The sequence below is a fragment of the Dermochelys coriacea genome, chromosome 3, assembly GCF_009764565.3.
Source record: "Dermochelys coriacea isolate rDerCor1 chromosome 3, rDerCor1.pri.v4, whole genome shotgun sequence".
Lineage (NCBI taxonomy): Eukaryota > Metazoa > Chordata > Testudines > Dermochelyidae > Dermochelys > Dermochelys coriacea.
Genome location: NC_050070.1, coordinates 39,620,569 through 39,641,206, shown reverse-complemented (window position 1 = coordinate 39,641,206; position 20,638 = coordinate 39,620,569). Strand labels below are relative to the sequence as shown.

Sequence of the window (20,638 nt, the reverse complement as noted above, 5' to 3'; positions counted from 1 at the left end):
GATATCACGATCAGTTGCTATGGAGGTGATTATGGTGTCAAAAAGATTACTAAATTTGCATTTGGAGAAATGTGTTTATTAACTCTGCAGCCATACCACTTCTACTAGATCCCTCAAGTCAGCAGGATCAGGCATGGTCACAGTACTGGAATGAGAAAAGGAGGACCTGTGGCACCTTAGAGACTAACAAACAAATTTATTCCGAGTACTGGAATGGTAATTCAGTCTTCTTAGCGTATGCGCAACATGAATCTTGGTCACGTGTCACCTGAGGCACCACCGAATTTGGTCCTCTGGTTGGATCATTAGCTTCCCCTGCTTGGGCTGCGTACTGACCGGGTCCACCTGGTCATACCAAATGGACTGAAGGTGAAAAATCCATTGCTATCTACATACTGCACAGATCACAGTGAGAGATTATGCCACACACTATTAAAGAAATTGAGGAAGAACCTGATCAGCATCCTATACAGCAAACAGGAAAACATCAAAAAAGAGCTGTCCAACCTGGAGACTCTCATAAATAACCAACCTTCCATACAAACGGACTTTACTAAAATAAAACAGGAAATCTACATTACATGCTTCACCTCTCTACAAAGGAAAAGGACTGTAAGCTGTCTAAAATCCTACCTGCCACATGGAGCCACAACAGTGGTACCCCTAACTCACCCAGCAATATCGTCAATCTACCCAGCTATTCACTCAGCCTGGAAAAAGAGTCTGTCCTATCTCGGGGACTCTCTTTCTGCCCCGCCACCCCCACAAACATGATACAGTTCTGTGGTGATCTGGAAGCCTACTTTCGCCGTCTCCAACTCAAAGAATACTTTCAAGATAACACTGAACAGCACACTGATACACAGATACCCTCCCAGCAACAGCATGAGAAGAACAACTCCACGTGGACTCCTCCTGAGCGTCGAAATGACACACTGGACCTATACATAGGATGCTTCCGCTGACGTGCACAGGCAGAAATTGTGGAAAAAACAACATCGCTTGCCTCATAACCTAAGTCGTGCAGAACGCAATACCATCCACCGCCTCAGAAACAACCCTGACATTATAATCAGAGGCTGATAAAGGAGGTGCTGTTGTCATCATGAACAGGTCTGATTACCAAAAGGAGGCTGCCAGACAACTCTCCAATACCAAATTCTACAGGCCACTTTCCTCAGATCCCACTGAGGAATATACCAAGAAACCGCATCATCTACTCAGGACGCTCCCTACACTAACACAGGAACAAATCAACATTCCCTTAGATCCCCAACCGGGGTTATTCTATCTACTACCCAAGGTCCACAAACCCGGAAATCCTGGACACCCCATCATCTCAGGCATTGGCACTCTCACTGAAGGACTGTCCGGATATGTGGGCTCTCTACTCAGACCCTAAGCTACCAGCACTCCCAGTTATCTCCATGACCCCACTGATTTCCTGAGAAAACTGCAATGCATTTGTAGTTAGTCTCTAAGGTGCCAAAAGTACTCCTTTTCTTTTTACAATGCATTGGTGATCTTCCAGAAAATGCCATCCTAGCCATCATGGATGTAGAAGCTCTCTGCACAAATATACCACACACAGATGGAATACAAGCTGTCAGGAACAGTATCCCTGATGATACCACAGCACAACTGGTTGCTGAGCTCTGTGACTTTATTCTCACGCACAATTATTTCAAATTTGGTGACAAAATATACCTCCAACCATTGGCACTGCTATGGGCACCCGCATAGCCCCAACATTTTTATGGCTGACCTGGAACAATGCTTCCTCAGCTCTCGTCCACTCATGCCCCTTCTCTACCTCTGCTACATTGATTACATCTTCATCATCTAGACCAGTGGGAAGGAAACCCTGGAAGAATTCCACCACGATTTCAATAGCTTCCACCCCACCGTCAACCTCAGCCTGGACCAATCTACACAGAAGGTCCACTTCCTAGACACCATGGTGCAAAAAAGTGACGGTGACGTTAACACCACCCTATACCAAAAACCCACCAACCGCTATGCCTACCTTCATTCCTCCAGCTTCCATCCCAGACACACCACACAATCCATTGTCTACAGCCAGGCGCTGAGGTACACCGCATTTGCTCCAAACCCTCAGACACAGACCAACACCTACAAGATCTTCACCAAGCATTCTCAAAACTACGGTACCCACACAAGGAAATAAGGAAACAGATCAACAGAGCCAGACATGTACCCAGAAGCGTCCTGCTGCAAAACAAGCCCAAGAAAGAAACCAACAGAACTCCCCTGGCCATAACGTACATTCCTCATCTAAAACCTTTCCAGCGCATCATCAGTGATCTACAACCAATCCTGGACAATGATCCCTCACTTTCACAGGCCTTGGGAGGCAGGCCAGTCCTTGCCCACAGACAACCCACCAAACTGAAGCATATTCTCACCACCAACTACACACCGCACCATAGTAACTCTAACTCAGGAACCAATCCATGCAACAAACCTCGATGCCAACTCTGTCCACATATCTACACCAGCGACACCATCACAGGACCTAACCAGATCAGCCACACCATCACCGGTTCATTCACCTGCATGTCCACCAATGTAATCTACACCATCATGTGCCAGCAATGCCCCTCTTCTATGTACATCGGCCAAACTGGACAGTCCCTATGTAAAAGGATAAATGGACACAAATCAGATATTAGGAATGGCAATATAAAAAAACCTGTAGGAGAACACTTCAACCTCCCTCGACACACAATAGCAGATTTAAAGATAGCCATCCTGCAGCAAAAAAACTTCAGGACCAGACTTCAAAGAGAAACTGCTGAGCTTCAGTTCATTTGCAAATTTGACATCATCAGCTCAGGATTAAACAAAGACTGTGAATGGCTAGCCAACTACAAAAGCAGTTTCTCCTCCCTTGGTGTTCACACCTCAACTGCTAGAAGCCGGCCTCTTCCTCCCTCGTTATCCCTCGCCTGATTCTTGCTTGCATATTAATACCTGCCTCTGGAAATTTCCACTACATGCATCCGACGAAGTGGGTATTCACCCATGAAAGCTTATGCTCCAATACGTCTGTTAGTCTATAAGGTGCCACAGGACTCTTTGCCACTTTTACAGATCCAGGCTAACACAGCTATCCCTCTGATTCTGACCGGGAGTGTGACATGAATGCTGATCCATGCTCCCTGGTAATTCAGTAAGTTGCCCTCTTCTCTCAGGTTTAGTGCTGAACCAATAACCCACAACAAAGTTTTGAAGGTAGAGATGTGTGTGTGTGTGTGTATGTGTGTGTGTGTGTGTTCTGCTACAGCTACCATCTTTTGGATGATGTAAACCAGAGATTCTGAGTCACTAACAGTCATACTACATTTCCTACAAGAAAAAAGTATTAGCGTGGGTACACTGGCCATACCCCTGGTTGAAGGAGTTATCTAAAAGGTGCATAAAACACAGAAGACACTCAACTTTACAGCACCTTCACATCAGACACAAACAGCACATTATCCCAGCTACCCAACAGCTCGGCTGACATCAGCAACTGGAGGAAATGCAGCTGTCTGAAGCAGAATCCTGGAAAGACTGAAATGATGCTGGTGGAATGACAGAAACACCCCAAAAAACTCACCATTTTTACATCACCATCTTCCTTTGAGGGCATTTGCTTTAAGATAGTTCTAGTTCATAGCCTCAGTGGCCATTGGGCCTGTGGAGGCCAAAATTGCCACTGCTGCAAAAACCTCCTTCTTCATTCATAGCTGGTGGGAAACCTATTCAGATTTAGCCACGGTGTCCAATGATTGGCATGTTCATCACCTCCAAGCTTGACTATTGTAATTCTCTGCACCCAAGTCCAAAACCCATCAAATAAAAAAGCTACTACTGGTTCAGAACACTTTAGCCTCTGTGCTCAGCCACAACACTTGCCCAGTGCTCTGCCTCCTGCTCTTGCTCCCCTTGGATTCAAGGTTTTCATCCACTGCTTCAAATGTCTTGATGTGACTGTAACAAGTTAATAACAGGATCTCTCCATCCTGCATGATCATGACCTCCCATCAAACCTACATTCCAGTGGAACTGGAAACATCAAAGTGAAACATGCAGAAGATGTAGGTTGCTTGCCCATAGGATCATGAATTTTGAACCTGCTCCCTCATGACATCAGGGTGCCAACAAACTTCAGTACCTTAAGAACCAAATGCAACCCTCCCCGCCCTCCTCCTTCTTTGACCTAGCCACCTTTAGATAACACAACAATAAAAAGTCCCACCAAAACAGAGTTAGTAGCACTAAGCTGAGCTGTTAGACCACTTTGCATAGAGAAAGAATTAGTTCCCCACTACCGTCAAACTTTAGTAATTATTTTAAAAGGTGAAGATTTTTGTCACAGTCCCATATCCGCTTTTTCTGAGAGCCAGAAAACTAAAGCCACTCCTTAATTTGAGAACAGTTTAAAAACTATCTGAAAGAAGTTATGAAAATCCACAGTCAGCCCAATCAAACAACTCACTTCTGTGTACGAAGTCTTGCAACAGCAAATCACTAGTGCCAGTGCCAGCAAGAAATTATTAAAAAAGAAAAGGAGTACTTGTGGCACCTTAGAGACTAACAAATTTATTTGAGCATAAGCTTTCGTGAGCTACAGCTCACTTCATCAGATACATTCGTTGGAAAATACAGAAATAAGAATAATAAGAAATTATTAATAAGACTTAATAATAAGAAATTATTGTTACTCCTGCCTGGGAATTGATCTGCAGAACAGCACTCAGAACTCCTACCACAGGAGGAAGGAATCAATAAGTACACTTGCATGGAATACTCCACAATTCTTAGTATCTAGCCATTCTATCCATGTACATGGCATTTCTGCTTCCTCCTATACTCCCCCATGATCCTTGAACTTAAGCTCCAGACTCTTAGGAATACCACGAATTTGGTCTTTCCCAGCATTAAATGCACTACACTCTAAAGCACAACAGAAGCAAACATCGTAGATACGCTGGAGGGGAGGGATAGGATACAGAAGGACCTAGACAAATTGGAGGATTGGGCCAAAAGAAATCTAATGAGGTTCAATAAGGATAAGTGCAGGGTCCTGCACTTAGGATGGAAGAATCCAATGCACCGCTACAGACTAGGGACCGAATGGCTCGGCAGCAGTTCTGCGGAAAAGGACCTAGGGGTGACAGTGGACGAGAAGCTGGATATGAGTCAGCAGTGTGCCCTTGTTGCCAAGAAGGCCAATGGCATTTTGGGATGTATAAGTAGGGGCATAGCGAGCAGATCGAGGGACGTGATCGTTCCCCTCTATTCGACACTGGTGAGGCCTCATCTGGAGTACTGTGTCCAGTTTTGGGCCCCACACTACAGGAAGGATGTGGATAAATTGGAAAGAGTACAACGAAGGGCAACGAAAATGATTAGGGGTCTAGAGCACATGACTTATGAGGAGAGGCTGAGGGAGCTGGGATTGTTTAGTCTGCAGAAGAGAAGAATGAGGGGGGATTTGATAGCTGCTTTCAACTACCTGAAAGGGGGTTTCAAAGAGGATGGCTCTAGACTGTTCTCAATGGTAGCAGATGACAGAACGAGGAGTAATGGTCTCAAGTTGCAATGGGGGAGGTTTAGATTGGATATTAGGAAAAACTTTTTCACTAAGAGGGTGGTGAAACACTGGAATGCGTTACCTAGGGAGGTGGTAGAATCTCCTTCCTTAGAGGTTTTTAAGGTCAGGCTTGACAAAGCCCTGGCTGGGATGATTTAACTGGGACTTGGTCCTGCTTTGAGCAGGGGGTTGGACTAGATGACCTTCTGGGGTCCCTTCCAACCCTGATATTCTATGATTCTATGATTCTATGATCTGAATGGAGGCAAAATGTCAAACAGTATCCGGTTATCCCCTTACTCAGGAATACCCCAACAACAAAAGCCTTTAGAAATTAGAAAGAGAACTAGTATACACAAGAACTAAAAAACCCAACTCTCTCATAACTGCAGTCATCTAACCATCAACATTTTATCAAGGGAAAACTGTCTCCTACTGACTAGGTAGCAAGTTACGGGACAGTCTCTACTGCAATGGACAGCTTTTATTCCCTAGCAAACCTTTATCAGAAGTGAAAGAACTATACATCAATAGTTTGTCTAGACTTTTTTAAAGCAGAAGCCTATACTGACTGCATGTTTTTGTATTGCTGATGTAATTATTAGGGTCTGCAGGTACAGACAAGATAACAAGGATATTCAAATTCAGAATGGCATGATTCATACATTGCTATTGGCATACAAGCTATTACTCCTCATTGGACAAATTACGAAGTCATGCAGAGGACCCATAGTCACACAGGAAGAATTATCTTCTTTGGGAGGAGAGGGAGGAAAGAACAGAAAAGGAATCTTACACAGTCTTGCTTTCATGTAAATGTCTTTAGAAATTCAGAATAATGGAAAAACAACAAAATATAATGTATAAAAGCAAAATGATTTCTCAGGAGAAGATTTTTCAAGGTTTCCAAGCAACTCTTGCTTCTTATTTTCCATTTAAAATCATAATCTACTGTAGTCTTTGGTTGCAAATTGAAGTCAGTCAGAAAAAGGCATCTAATCCACTTTTCCAGCCATCAAATGTTAAACCAAAATAGGATTATTATGACTTCAGGTGAGAGTTAAGAAGCAGATTACCCAAAAGAAACAAAATCCTCCTTCAAGGCTAAATATGCTTACTACCAAACAGCAAGATAAGGGAAACACAAAATGCATGTTTAGAAAGATCATTTCTAACATAGATTCATAGATATTAAGGTCAGAAGGGACCATTCTGATCATCTAGTCCGACCTCCTGCACAGCGCAGGCCACAGAATCTCACCCACCCACTCCTATGAACAACCTCACCCATGTCTGAGCTATTGAAGTCCTTAAATCATGGTTCAAAGACTTCAAGGAGCAGAGAAGCCTCCCTCAAGTCAACCATGCCCCATACTACAAAGGAAGACAAAAAACCTCCAGGGCCTCTCCAATCTGCCCTGGAGGAAAATTCCTTCCCGACCCCAAATATGGCAATCAGCTAAACCCTGAGCATATGGGCAAGATTCACCAGCCAGATACCCAGGAAAGAATTTTCTATAGTAACTCAGATCCCATCCATCTAATATCCCATCTCAGGGGATTTGGCCTATTTACCCTGAATATTTAAAGATCAATTACTTACCAAAATCCCATTATCCCATCATACCATCTCCTCCATAAACTTATCGAGTAGAATCTTAAAACCAGATAGATCTTTTGCCCCGACTGCTTCCCTTGGAAGGTTATTCCAAAACTTCACTCCTCTGAGGGTTAAAAACCTTCGTTTGATTTCAAGTCTAAACTTCCTGGTGGCCAGTTTATACCCATTTGTTCTTGTGTCCACATTGGTGCTGAGCTGAAATAATTCCTCTCCCTCTCCTATATTTATCCCTCTGATATATTTATAGAGAGCAATCATATCTCCCCTCAACCTTCTTTTAGTTTGGCTAAACAAGCCAAGCTCCTTCAGTCTCCTTTCATAAGACAAGTTTTCCATTCCTCGGATCATCCTAGTAGCCCTTCTCTGTACCTGCTCCAGTTTGAATTCATCCTTTTTAAACATGGGAGACCAGAACTGCACACAGTATTCTAGGTGAGGTCTCACCAGTGCCTTGTATAATGGTACTAAAACCTCCTTATCCCTACTGGAAATGCCTCTCCTGATGCATCCCAAAACCGCATTAGCTTTTTTCACAGCCATATCACATTGGCAGCTCATAGTCATCCTATTATTAACCAATACTCCAAGGTCCTTCTCCTCTTGCGTTACTTCTACTTGATGCATCCCCACCTTATAACTAAAATTCTTGTTATTAATCCCTAAATGCATAACCTTACACTTCTCACTATTAAATTTCATCCTATTACTATTACTCCAGTTTACAAGGTAATCCAGATCCTCCTGTATAATATCCCGATCCTTCTCCGAATTGGCAATACCTCCCAACTTTGTATCATCTGCAAACTTTATTAGCACACTCCCACTTTTTGTGCCAATGTCAGTAATAAAAAGATTAAATAAGATTGGTCCCAAAACCGATCCCTGAGAAACTCCACTGGTAACCTCCCTCCAACCTGACAGTTCTCCTTTCAGTAGGACCTGTTGAAGTCTCCCCTTTAACCAATTCCTTATCCACCTTTTGATGTTCATATTGATCCCCATCTTCTCCAATTTAACTAATAATTCCCCATGTGGCACGGTATCAAATGCCTTACTGAAATCTAGGTAAATTAGATCCACTGCATTTCCTTTATCTAAAAAATCTGTTACTTTTTCAAAAAAGGAGATTAGGTTGGTTTGGCACGATCTACCTTTTGTAAAACCATGTTGTATTTTGTCCCATTTACCATTGACTTCAATGTCCTTAACTAATTTCTCCTTCAAAATTTTTTCTAGGACCTTGCATACTACAGATGTCAAACTAACTGGCCTGTAGTTACCCGGATCACTTTTTTTTCCTTTCTTAAAAATAGGAACTATATTAGCAATTCTCCAATCATTCGGTACTATTCCTGAGTTTACAGATTCATAAAAATTCTTGCTAATGGGCTTGCAATTTCAGGTGCCAATTCCTTTAATATTCTTGGATGAAGATTATCTGGGCCCATTTAGTCCCATTAAGCTGTTTCAGTTTCGCTTCTACCTCTGATATGGTAATATCTACCTCTATATCCTCCTTCCCATGCTACCATTATCCCCAAGATCCTCTTTAGCCTTATTAAAGACTGAGGCAAAGTATTTGTTTAGATATTGAGCCATGCCTAGATTATCTTTAACCTCCACTCCATCCTCAGTGTTAAGCGGCCCCACTTCTTCCTTCTTAGTTTTCTTCTTATTTATATGGCTATATAAATATATACACATGTTCTTCAATGCTTTTCACAAGACAGAGCTGGTTACTAAATCATGTAAAATATTACATCACTGCTGTGGAAATACTGTGGTAAAATGTTTTTACTATTGATCCTTTTTATTGGCTGCCATAGTGTTGAAGGTAGTCCTCTGCCTACTTTCCCCACATCCCTGAGCATTTGTGCATTACAGCTGTCTAACAAAAAGGCTGCTGGAAGGTAGGGAGTAACACTCTAATCATCTTTCTTTATAAAAACACAGAGTATCAATTTCTGGTACAGATTTTAAAACTATATATAGCACAGAATTGAACTTTTGATTTCTCATTTTGTTTGGAAACCTCTTTTGGAACAACACACCAACCTATGTAGGTGCGACCACTTTACTTAGTTTGATTTAAGGCCCAATTACTTTCCACCTGAGATGGCACACAATTATACAACACTAACATTTTCCCTGTCAACTATATTTTTTTCAGTAGCTAACTCTCAAAGTATTTTCTAATGTTAAATTATACATTTCCAGTTCTTACCTTCCAAAACAGAATACTACAATGTCGACAAAAATGTAATGTGTCCCCATATTGTTCCTTTATTGGATAACATTTCTGAAGTGCAAAGTACATCAGCTTCCAGTCAATGTGACCTTTTTCCGACAGGATCAAATGCCTACAGAACTGAACATAAAATTAATATTTTAATTTAAATTGTTAGCAGAAAATAATCAAGCCAATCAAAGGCTGAAGTATAAAAGAATAGTTCAACATAAATTATTTTATAATTGGGGTTCTCTCAGGCTAATATTCTGACTCATATACACAACTTCATGGAGTGTCAACTTGAAACTCTGAAGCACAGTTTTAGAGACCCATCCATATAAAAGGTGATTTATACCATATTCTAGCCCATACCCCTCTAAATATTTGAGACTTTCCCAATCAAACTAAGTTAGGTAGATCAATACAAAACAGAAAATACAGATTTGTAAGCTACACTGGGCCATACTCATCGTTGGGGCAACTCCATTGACTTGAAAGAGCCAAGTTAATAATTCTCTTGTTGCATATGAGTACTATTTTAAGAGTTACATAGAAAAAAATTGCACTGAGTATTTTCTTCACTTACAAATTGATGAAAGATGATCATGTATTACAACTAGTGGCTTATTGTGAGGACTGTAGCTATAAAATACTCCCCGTAAAGTACAGACAAAGCAACCAAGGCTTTAGACTTTATAAATGTAGTCTTAGGCTATGTATTTTTCACAATTAAGGCCTTTTACACAATTATTAGAAACTTAAATAATTCTTTTCTTTTAATTTTAAATAAATGCATGTTAGTCTTACTTGCACATGCTTTGTATATCTTTTTTGGAAGCATGGGACATTGAAGCACATGGATAGATGTACTGCCTAATTTTTCCAAGCAACAGTGCAAGAATCCTTCAAATCAATGTGGTTTCTACTAGTGTTTTGAGAAGACAACAGAAAACATTGGAACATGGTGAAGGTTAAGGTCTTATTGCTGCTTGTAAAGTGACACATTTTTAACATGAGGCAAATTACAGTGAAATAGCCGCCCAAAACCCCTACAGATTCAGTTAGGTTATTAGTCCACTTAAAAGCTGCTTGGAAACTACATATTAGAGTTCAGAGAGATTTATTTTTACGGAAGTATTTTTACACGAGTATTTAGAGATCCTGTATGACATGTTACACTGATGTGCTGGAGTGATTTTTATTTCTTATATAATCTTAAGATAACAGCTTCCTCTCCAGCCATTGTGATTGTTGTTCAAAATCCTTCTCCTCTTCCCCTCCTCAAAATTCCCTGTCCTTGTACATCAAATTCAAAATGCTCAACCCCACCCTGCCTACTTCCTTCCTATGCCTGCTCCCATGGCCTATATTTACCCCTCCTGAGCTCTCCTACTATTTCTATTCTCCTGCCTTTGCATCTTTTGCCAAGGTGCCATGTCAGTTTGAGACTCCTTCCATCCCTCTCTTGTGAAACAATCACCATTTATTTATTCGTTAAGATCCATTTTGAGCTCAGTGCTATACAGTCAATCGCAGCTCCCACTAGCCGCGGTTCACTGTTCCAGGCCAATGGGGGCTGCGGGAAGCAGCATGGGCTAAGGGATGTGCTGGCCGCTGCTTCCTGCAGCCCCCATTAGCCCGGAATGGCAAACCATGGCCAGTGGGAGCTGCGATCGGCTGAACCTGCATACACGGCAGGTAAACAAATCGTCCCAGCTTGTCAGCGGATTTCCCTGAGGGGCTGGGTGCCAAAGGCTGCCAGTCCCTGTTCTACACTATTCTCCTCTTTGACTATTAGGAGTGGAAGGAGGGTCAATTTTTCTAAGTTTGGTCTAAGGTCTTAGAGTTCATACAATGTAGCAGGAAGAGGCTATTCTGACTCACTTCCAACAAGTACGGTATTTTCTTTGACAGTTGTTTGGAAAGCAGCTCAAACTCTTAGCCTTGTGTGTTAAAGGGCAATGGTATATGTGTACACATATACACATACACCCCACTAGTGGGAGTTTAAAGAATGGGTAGGTTCAAGTCCAGATGGTCATGAATATCAATGTTATGAGGTGAACTCTGAGACTAATGAATGCGTGGTAAAAATTACTTGTATGCAAGAAAATCTACTCAGAATAATATAGGTAGAGAAATATAATCTAGAAGATCATGGCTGACTATTCAGATTTGTATAATTTATGAAAAATCTTAGTTTGAAACACCTATTACCTTTGTATCTAAAATGCATATACTGAAGCTTTAAAAGTCCAATCTGCCAGAGTTGGCAGGAAATATGGAGGAAAAAAAGCTTAGTGTAGACATTGTCTCCACTGCCCTCCCCACCACTGCATGGGAAACATCCGGATAAAGTCTCTTGGGTTGATGTACAGAGCACACTTCTCACAGAAATCAGTGGGAACTGAGGGTAGACACCACCTCTGAAAAAAACAGATCACTTTCCCGTTACCCACACTGCTATGGTTCAATGTGAAAGCAAGGGCAAATTCACTGAGGAATTCATACTGAGATCATCTTCATCCAGTATGACAGAAAACAGTATCAGATTTAACATACACAACTCTCTCTCGTTACCTGTTTTTCTGCAAAATGGTACTGGCAAAGTTTTTTCCATAACTGCCTGTCTTCGCTGAGCATGTACAGTGTTGGGGTCACTTGACCTAGGGTAATAATGTCCCAGCCATCTGAGAACCTGTATAAAATGTTATTCAGCATATGCAGAGGAAGATCGCTGAGCGTGAGACCATTGTTGACTTGCTGAAAAAAAAGTGTTAACTTTTAACTGCATGGAGTTGTTAGTATAACATAAGAAGGGTTTTCAATGTTAGGTTTAAACCAATATAGCTACCTCAGTTTTTTTATTTCACCTTTTTAAATTTTATATATTTTATAATTATGTGTATTATGTGTGTTTCCCTGAAAAAATATGGACCCGTTTTGGGTTTTTTTGCCAGTTTGATATTTTGATCATATGGTTTTCAGCATTTGTTAGATTATTCTGCAAGTTTGTTATTGAAAATTAAATATCTCAAGCAACAGAAGTTGAATAATGTGGTTTTGCAGCTCTTAGTTTTTCTGGTGTTAAGTGAATGAGAATTCTTAGAACGTAAAGTTATGCTTTGGATGAAAAAGCTTTGGAAATTAAAAGCAAAAAAATAAAAATAGAAATAAAAAATCCAAAATATGCAATGTGAAAATTAGTTAAAAGTTGCATACAACACCAACTTTTAGAAAAATGCACACTCTAAGATGTTAGTTAAAGACTCAGAGAAACCATTGTTAAAAAGCACTGAAGTTTATGTCAATTACTCACAGGATGTGCAATAGATATGAAATGTAAAAGTCAGAGGGAAGAGAGTAGGACAAATCCCACCTCTGCAGAGCCCCCCCAACAGATGAAATAGTGATTCTGCCACACAGATAGGAGAGCAAATATAGAGTGGGCGACCCAAGGGAGTATGTATACCTGACCAGAGTCCTCTTCTATGGGGTCTCTGTGCAGCAGCACCTAGGGTGGGGACTAGAGAGGTTCTCTTCCTTGCAGCAGGGGCATGGGAGATGTAAAAAGTGCCTCTCCCTTTCCTCTACTTGAACCTACTGAAAGGGGGCTGGGCACAAGAAGAGACACGGTTAGGGACTATACAGAGCTAGCACTACTGTCCGTGTTTTGTGCAAGGGATGACAGTGGCCCCACCTAGTGGAACTGACCAGATGCAAAGGGAACATATGCAATCGTATTACTACAGCTTCAATTGTATTACTACAGCTGCACTCCTAGGATAGCTGGGTCCAATAGACAGCTTTAGCTTAATGCCACAATTTAGTTCATTACACTCATTAGTCTTGCTTATAGAATATACTTTCTGTAGTGACATCTTGTGTATAGTTTTTGAGAGATCATCATGCTCAGGCATCTGTGAACATAATGACTCCAATCTTGCATTTGTAATACATAACTAAAGCAAAAGCACTCAGTGGAAGTTACTGATATAAAATAAAGGAAACAACAAGTCAAGCACCTGTCAAGCAAAGATGGTGTTTTAGTTTGTTGGCCATGTGTCAAATATTTTCAAGGCTGAATTTCCCTTTTTTTTAAATGTTATCTATCTTCTATTTCAAAATTTGTTGTGATTTATTCAGGGCAGAATGATAAAGTAACAAGACAGAGGAATGTATTGGCTGCTGCTTCCTGCAGCCCCCATTGGCCTGGAACAGCAAACCGCGGCCAGTGGGAGCTGCAATCAGCCGAACCTGCGGACGTTGCAGGTACACAAACCGTCCCAGCCCGTCAGCGGATTTTCCTGATGGGTCACATGCCAAAGATTGCTGATCCCTGTTCTAGGTGCTTAGCCAGTGACTTCTACCAGTTGGTTTCACTTTCTTTAAAACTTCACTAGCAAATGTGTTCTGTTAAATATTATTTATTTAAATGTAGATTATAATAAATGATTTAAAGAGAGTATAATAAATGTAGGCCTTAACATATGTAGTCCGTTTCAAATTTAGTTCTAAACAGGTTTAGTTTTAAAAAGAAAAATGTATTCAATTTAAATCCGATTTAAACCAAAACAATGTGATTTAAGTTAAAAAAAAGATTTTTAAATAAATGTGTATCCCCCATGATTATCACATAGACCCTTAGAAACTCCAGACATCTTATTTTCAAAAATTGCCATTGTAAATGCTTAAAGTGATGGACACAGCATTGGGGTGGGTAGTGGAACTGGGTGAGATGGGGGGCTAGTACTCCACCCCTAAGTAAACTTGCGCACACCTGAGGGAGGAGGGGACTGGCGGAGGCAAGAGCCCGGAAGCAGAGAGAAATACCTGGGACTCTCCTTCCCAGCCTGCTGCTGACTGCCCTTCCTCCTACTCCCTCACCGAATCTCAGAACCTCTCTTTGCTTCCTCTCCTAACCCTCTGTCGCCCCCTACAGTATGCTAAAAAAAAAGCTGTGACCCAGATCCAAACTTTAAAGCTTCCAGAAGTCCATAAGTTACCTAGTTTCATAGAAAAAACCCTGTTTGATTGCAAAGCTTTGGAATCGCTACTTCAATGCTTTAGTCATGTTTTTTGGTCCCTCTCTAATCTTGGATTTCAGGTCTGTCTCTCCTTAGTAAGGTAGAGTAATCGTATGTCTCTGACCAGTGAATAATTATCTCTAAATAGCCAGATTAAGGTCGACAGCGAGCTATCCATTTTGAAATTTATGGTTGGGCTATCAGAAAATTAAGTCTGTGAACATCAGTTAGGAGTCAAGTTAATGCATGTTGCTAAAGTTACTGTTGTCCTTTTCACAAAAAAAAAATATTAAAATACTTAGTGAGCGTAAAAAAATTTAACTTTAATTTTATATCTTTATGTCATCATTTGTGCTGAATAACTAATGAAGTCAAGTAAAAGTGGCTTTAGACATATTTAAAACTTTGCTTGTATACAGATCAAAAGCCAGTATTCAAAGCACCTTCTCCCTCTTTACCTCATATTTCTGATTTAACTAATTTAATATACCTTGTTCATCTGAAGATTTTTTAGTTGTTGTTGCCATGTAAGGATAGTTTCTAATCGGCAAATCCAAATATTGATGTTCCCCACCAACACAGATTTCCCTACTCCCCTAATCAGTATACAGAGAGTAGAACTCAGATCCTGAAGAAGATCTTTGATTAAGCGTGGATTGTGTTGGTCTTCCAAAACTGAAAAAGAAAAATAAGAGGTACACTTCTGATTTGTTACATTTAACCCAAGTTATTGACATTTCCCTATCTGAACTAACTCAAACTGCAGCTGAGCCGTGGTTTCACTTCCAAACTAAATGTCCTGATCCCACAATGGAATTTGTCCTGGCAGGTCCCACAGGTGCAGGATTGATACTTAAGACAATACTGCTATCAAGGCATCAGTGCAACATTTTGTGCCATGCGTTAATAAAATTAATGCTGCATCTTAGTTTTTCAAGTGGATTTCCTATTTTCAGTAGATAGCATTAAATGTCTTCCAAATACAATGGTCACCTTTAAAAAAACCCCCAATGTTTTCCAACATTAATATGCAAGAGCCCAGTTTTCTTATTATACACACTGGGAATAATTGCAGTTTCTTCCATACCTCTGTTGGGTAACTTGGCAAATCTGGATTAAAATGTTTTAGTTCATCATGTAAAGGAATTTTTAAAAAAAAGACATACATAGGTATTCATGTTAATAAAAACAGGAATAGTTTTGTTCAGAACTAAGAAATTTTAGATTTGATAAAAAGAGTACAGACTAGTAAAAGGATAATCTCTGATTTCACTTTATATATTTGTTTTGAATGATATTCTTCAATGTGAAGAAACTGGTTAAAAGGCATATTAGATTTCCACTAATTAAATATGCCATTACCTTTGTTTTGTGTCATAAGCAGTACATATAAAAATAATGAAACTAACTGAAAGGTCAGAAAAGTAACTCAGTCTATGCTAATGAACCACAAACATACCCTTTCGTACAATTTTGTCCAAAATATTGAAGTAGTTCTTCTGTGCTGCACCACTCAGTGAGGTTAGCTGAGATTTTGCAATTAACTGCAACAACTAAATCAGAAAAAATTAACATTAGAATGAAGGACTATAAAAATCAAGCATGCTTTAAATAATGCTTTCTATGAAAGACTGTAGCATCATAGTTTTGGCTTATGAAAACGTTAGAAGCTACAGTTCTAGGGAGAGAAAAAAATGATATAAATTAAAGAAAACTGAAAGTGTACATCAGGTTCCACTTTTTAAATAACCTCCCATTAGTAACTCATATTGAGACATATATTTTCAGTGTACTGTACAAATATTAATTATATTTCTGAGGTTACTACCAAATAGACTTCAGAAAAAAAATCCACATAGTCTAAGATTAGTAAAATATAGTTACATTTCTTGCAGCTCATGGGGTAATTCCTGTCTTCACCTTAGTTCTTAGAAAAGCTATCATGTACAAGAAAAGCTACCATGTACAAATGCAAAGGGCGCACAATTCAAAACTTGCTTTAAGCGGTAAGTTTTCTGACAGAGCATGTACACTGATGGTCATAATTTTTTCCCTTTTTAATCTTAACATTCTGATTTTATTTTAAATTGCTATGCCAAACTGAAAATTCCACAGCGATCAGATTGAAGGACTTACTCTAAACAAAGTTAACAGAAGCCATATAGCTGTCTGAAAGGTGCTACTGCTGAGAATTCTCAGAAAGGGTAGCTGTGCATCTAAGAGCTTTCTGCAACTCCATCATCGCAGTATTCAATTGCTCATGAGATAAATTACATTTGCCTAGTGAAGTCCACTTAACATCATGGAGTTGTATTACTTTAGATGGAATACACAGGCCAAAGATATTAACATAACTCAGTCACTATCCAACATTCAAATAGTTTAAACAAGGTTCAGGATTTGGTGTGCAGAGACCTCAGCCTGCATAGTACCATAGCAAACAAAATTAAATATCCTTTAAACTTTTTACTGAAGTTACAGAAAAGAAGGAAAAACAGTTAAAGCTTTTGAAATGTAGAGTATTACATAAGGCTTTCATTTTAACAACTTCCCTTTCTCTGTAGCTGCAGAAAGTTTTCAGAAGAAAAATATACCCTGTGTTTGACTGCCTTTTTTAGAAGATATCAAAGATGGCAATAACAATCCTTTCTGATAGAGCCCTGCACGGATATGTAATTTGTATCTGCATCCGATCTGTGGATATCCATGTCCCCGGATGTGGAGATCTGTGAATATAAGTGGATATCTGCAGATTGCAAAGCTGTAATTTTTGGGAAAAGAAGTTACTTGAGATGGGCTGAAGCTGTCATTGTTGCTGTTAAAGTATAGAGAAAGGATCAGCAAGGACAGAAGATGCAGCTTCTGTCTCTGAGATGACTCTCATTTGCAACCTCACTGCTGGAGAAACACACGTAGAGCTCACAGAGTATGTCTTCACTACCCGCCGGATCAGCAGGCAGCGATCGATCCTGTGGGGATCGATTTATCGCGTCTAGTCTAGATGCAATAAATTGACCCCCGAGCACTCTCCTGTCGACTCTTGTACTCCAGTGCTGCGAGAGGTGCAAGCAGAGTCAACCGGGGAGCGGCAGCAGTCAACTCACTGCGGTAAGTCGATCTAAGTACGTCGACTTCAGCTACGTTATTTACGTAGCTGAAGTTGCGTAACTTAGATCGATTCCACCCCCCCCAGTGTAGACCGGGCTCAGTCTTATCACCATTGTGAGACATGCAAAACATAAACCAGCATCAGGCTCTTTAGGGTATTGCTCTTAGTTGCTCATTCTTGGTTACAGGCTTACAGTAGTATTGTATAATATACAGTCTTGGCCAGATAAGCCAGACTCTTATTAGACAGAAGGAAAAAGGAGGGAGGGTAGGAAAGAGAAAAAATAAGGTGGGGGAGAAAAAGGATACATGTGGGCTGGGGGAGACAAAAGTCTCATATCCCAGGTGGTGTTTGAGATTCAGGCAGAGGTGGCAGTGTCATATGGATGTCTCTCTCTAGCCTGGTCTGGGTAGGCCATCGCACAGGAAGATGAAGGCCTGAGGTCCCAGGTGGCAGTGGAGGTAGCAGCCATGATGGTGAAGCTCATTCCAGTAGCCAATTTTTCTCCCAAAGTCTCTTTCTTTAAGGATTCTAAAAGGGAATGGTGGGTGGAATAGCCCATCCCCTCATTATTTTCTCCACCATTTAAGGCTAGTTTCTGACACATTAGTTTTGACGCTTTTTGGTTCCACAGTTCTTTTATTCACCATGCATGATTTTAAGAGTCCTTGGTTATGTCAGCAGGCCTTTTGTTTGTACTAATTCAGTCTGTCTCCCTTTCATATCTTTTCCCATCAACATTTGTAATAGGCTGTTGTGACATCTTCTGAACTTATACCTCACTTTTTACAGTTGAACTCACACTTAGGATAAACCTGTAGGCTCAATTAGTACAGAATCTACTGCTCTTTTACCTTCCCTAGGTATAGGATGTCCGCTTTGGTTACATATCTTGATTTAAAAAAAAAACAAAACAAACCATACTGATAATGTGGGAAAGCTCTTTCAGAAGGTCTTGTAGCATACACAAATGTGGCCAGGCTGATGTCCAGTCTCCTCTGGAAGCTTGTTTCACAGGAGCCGCTTCACTGAGAATACTTCATCTCTGCTCTCACATATTCCATCATAGTCTTTGTAAGCTATAGGGATACAGAAAAGTCTTGGAGGTTCATGGATGGAGATGTGGACTCTGATACGTATGGGTCCTGGCTCATTGAAAGATTTGAAGATCAGGTTTTCAATATAAAATGGTAGTCAGTATACTGATTGGAGCACGGGCATGATGCGCTTATCATGGTGCATCCTGCTCAAGAGGGAAGCTGCCACATTCCTCATGAACTGGAGGCCCCAGCATTGCTTTCACCTTCAGCCCCAGGAAAAGATAGCTGCAGTAATCTGAGGATGAATGGTGTGCATATAATCATATTACCACAAGTTATACAGTACTTGAATAGAAGCCAAAATGGATATGAAAATTCATAAATATTAATTTGAGAAATTTGCAATAATATTCTAAGAATTAAACCCCATCTCTTGAAACACAGGTGAGTCTGGTGCTGATCTAGAGCACACTGAAATGCAGATAGAGAACTTTGCTTTTGACCTTAGTGCACAGTTAGTATTTGAAGTTAATAATCATAGCTACTGACTGATTTTCTCACTTGTACAAATGATGAGACTTGCTGTTATTTTCCTCCTATTTCAGCTCAAATGGTCTCCACACCTCAGGCTAGGGAAAACTGTTGTTGGAACGACCAGAATGCAGTTGCATGGCAGCCCACAGAATTCCCTCTAAGAAACTCTCAATGATAGGTGGGTGGTGAGAAGAAGGGTTGGGATTGCCTGAAAGGGGATGCAGCCAGAGATGATCAAAGTCCTTCTGCACATGAATGTCCAGCTTTTAAAAAGTCAGGAGCCATTTTTCCCATGTGTTTTTTCTTCTTCTTTCTTTAAAGTTGTAGCCTTCCCTTGTTTTGAAGCTGAAGAGTGTGCTATCTCCTGGACAAATAGACAGGCTGCTCTTAGCCCTTAAGCAGTGTAAAGAAGATTCAATTTGAATGCATGCAAGGGAAATCCTGGTGCAAGAGACACCACTAAAACTCATTTCCACTGAGCTCTTAGGCAGTTCTATTACAAAGAACAGGAGGCACGTCTAAGAAAAAAAATGCATTTTGTCACAATGAACATCAAATTGCATTAAAGATAAGGTAAGTTAGATGTTGGGGCCTACATTAATGATAAATCAGAAGTTGGAGATGGAAATGAAACAGTATAGAATTTTGATACTGGTGCAAATAATTTATTTGCATAGTGAGACATCAGAACAAAAACAAAAGACTTATTCACAGCTGCAATCACTATATTAAAATGCTTTTACAGATCAGCTTTCTAGATGAGTTGACTGAATTCACACTCATCTCCTACCATTACCACAATGGGAAAACTAGGTAGTTTGCTACTCACTCTACTGACTCTCTTAATTTCTCAGCGGTTTTCTGTATTCATAATAAAAGAGCTATATGCATATGAAGAGCTTGTTTAGATAGACTTTTTCCTAAAGGAAAAAGGTAGAGGTTGCAATTTCCAACATTTATAAGCTGACGTTTAACTAATGTGCACTAACTGTGCTCAGCCATTTTAATTTCATTACTTTAAAAAGGAGATCCAGGTCAATTCTTTTTGACTACACTGTAGTTAAGTCACATTATGAAAGAGAACTTTTTGAACTTGGGACTGGACAATTTCAGCAAAGCTCAATCAATCATTTTCCAGGATCTCACACTTCAAAGGTGGTATTCCCAATCCCCTGAAAAGCTGTACAGAGAGTTTTATTCTCTACTATAGTACCTTCCTAATTGGTGCTAAATAAGTGGGAAGCCCATTGCCATTTTGAAGGTGAACAAATAAAATGCATTAAAGCTTTTAAAGTACATTTAAAAATACATTTTATTGTTCTGAACTATGGTGGTTGTTTTGTTACTGTATAATATATGAAAGCATATTTTACAAATATAAGTAATGTAATAAGACTTTATTATAAATCCTCACTACAAAACTCTACTATATACTTGCTTGAGAAGTAGGGGGAACAGACTGCTAGGTTTGCTGG

General features: G+C 40.1%; 1 protein-coding gene across 13 annotated transcripts in view; it reads right to left on the bottom strand.

Annotated features, from left to right (window-relative positions):
• FBXO25 (F-box protein 25) overlaps nucleotides 1-20,638 on the bottom strand; it is a 66,916-nt gene that overhangs the window by 8,304 nt on the left and 37,974 nt on the right. For 12 of the 13 annotated variants that reach the window (XR_006279780.1, XR_006279781.1, XM_038395581.2 and 9 more), the window contains 4 exons: nucleotides 15,940-16,033; nucleotides 14,971-15,155; nucleotides 12,034-12,216; nucleotides 9,448-9,591 (listed from right to left, as the gene is read on the bottom strand). Coding sequence is in view for 10 of the 13 variants with exons in the window: in XM_038395581.2 (XP_038251509.1) it covers nucleotides 9,448-9,591; nucleotides 12,034-12,216; nucleotides 14,971-15,155; nucleotides 15,940-16,033 (606 nt within the window). In the remaining 3 variants the exon portion in view is untranslated. Of the gene's footprint in view, nucleotides 1-4,504; nucleotides 4,565-4,725; nucleotides 4,772-9,447; nucleotides 9,592-12,033; nucleotides 12,217-14,970; nucleotides 15,156-15,939; nucleotides 16,034-20,638 lie in introns of all 13 variants that reach the window. The other variant, XR_006279782.1, reaches the window with a different exon arrangement.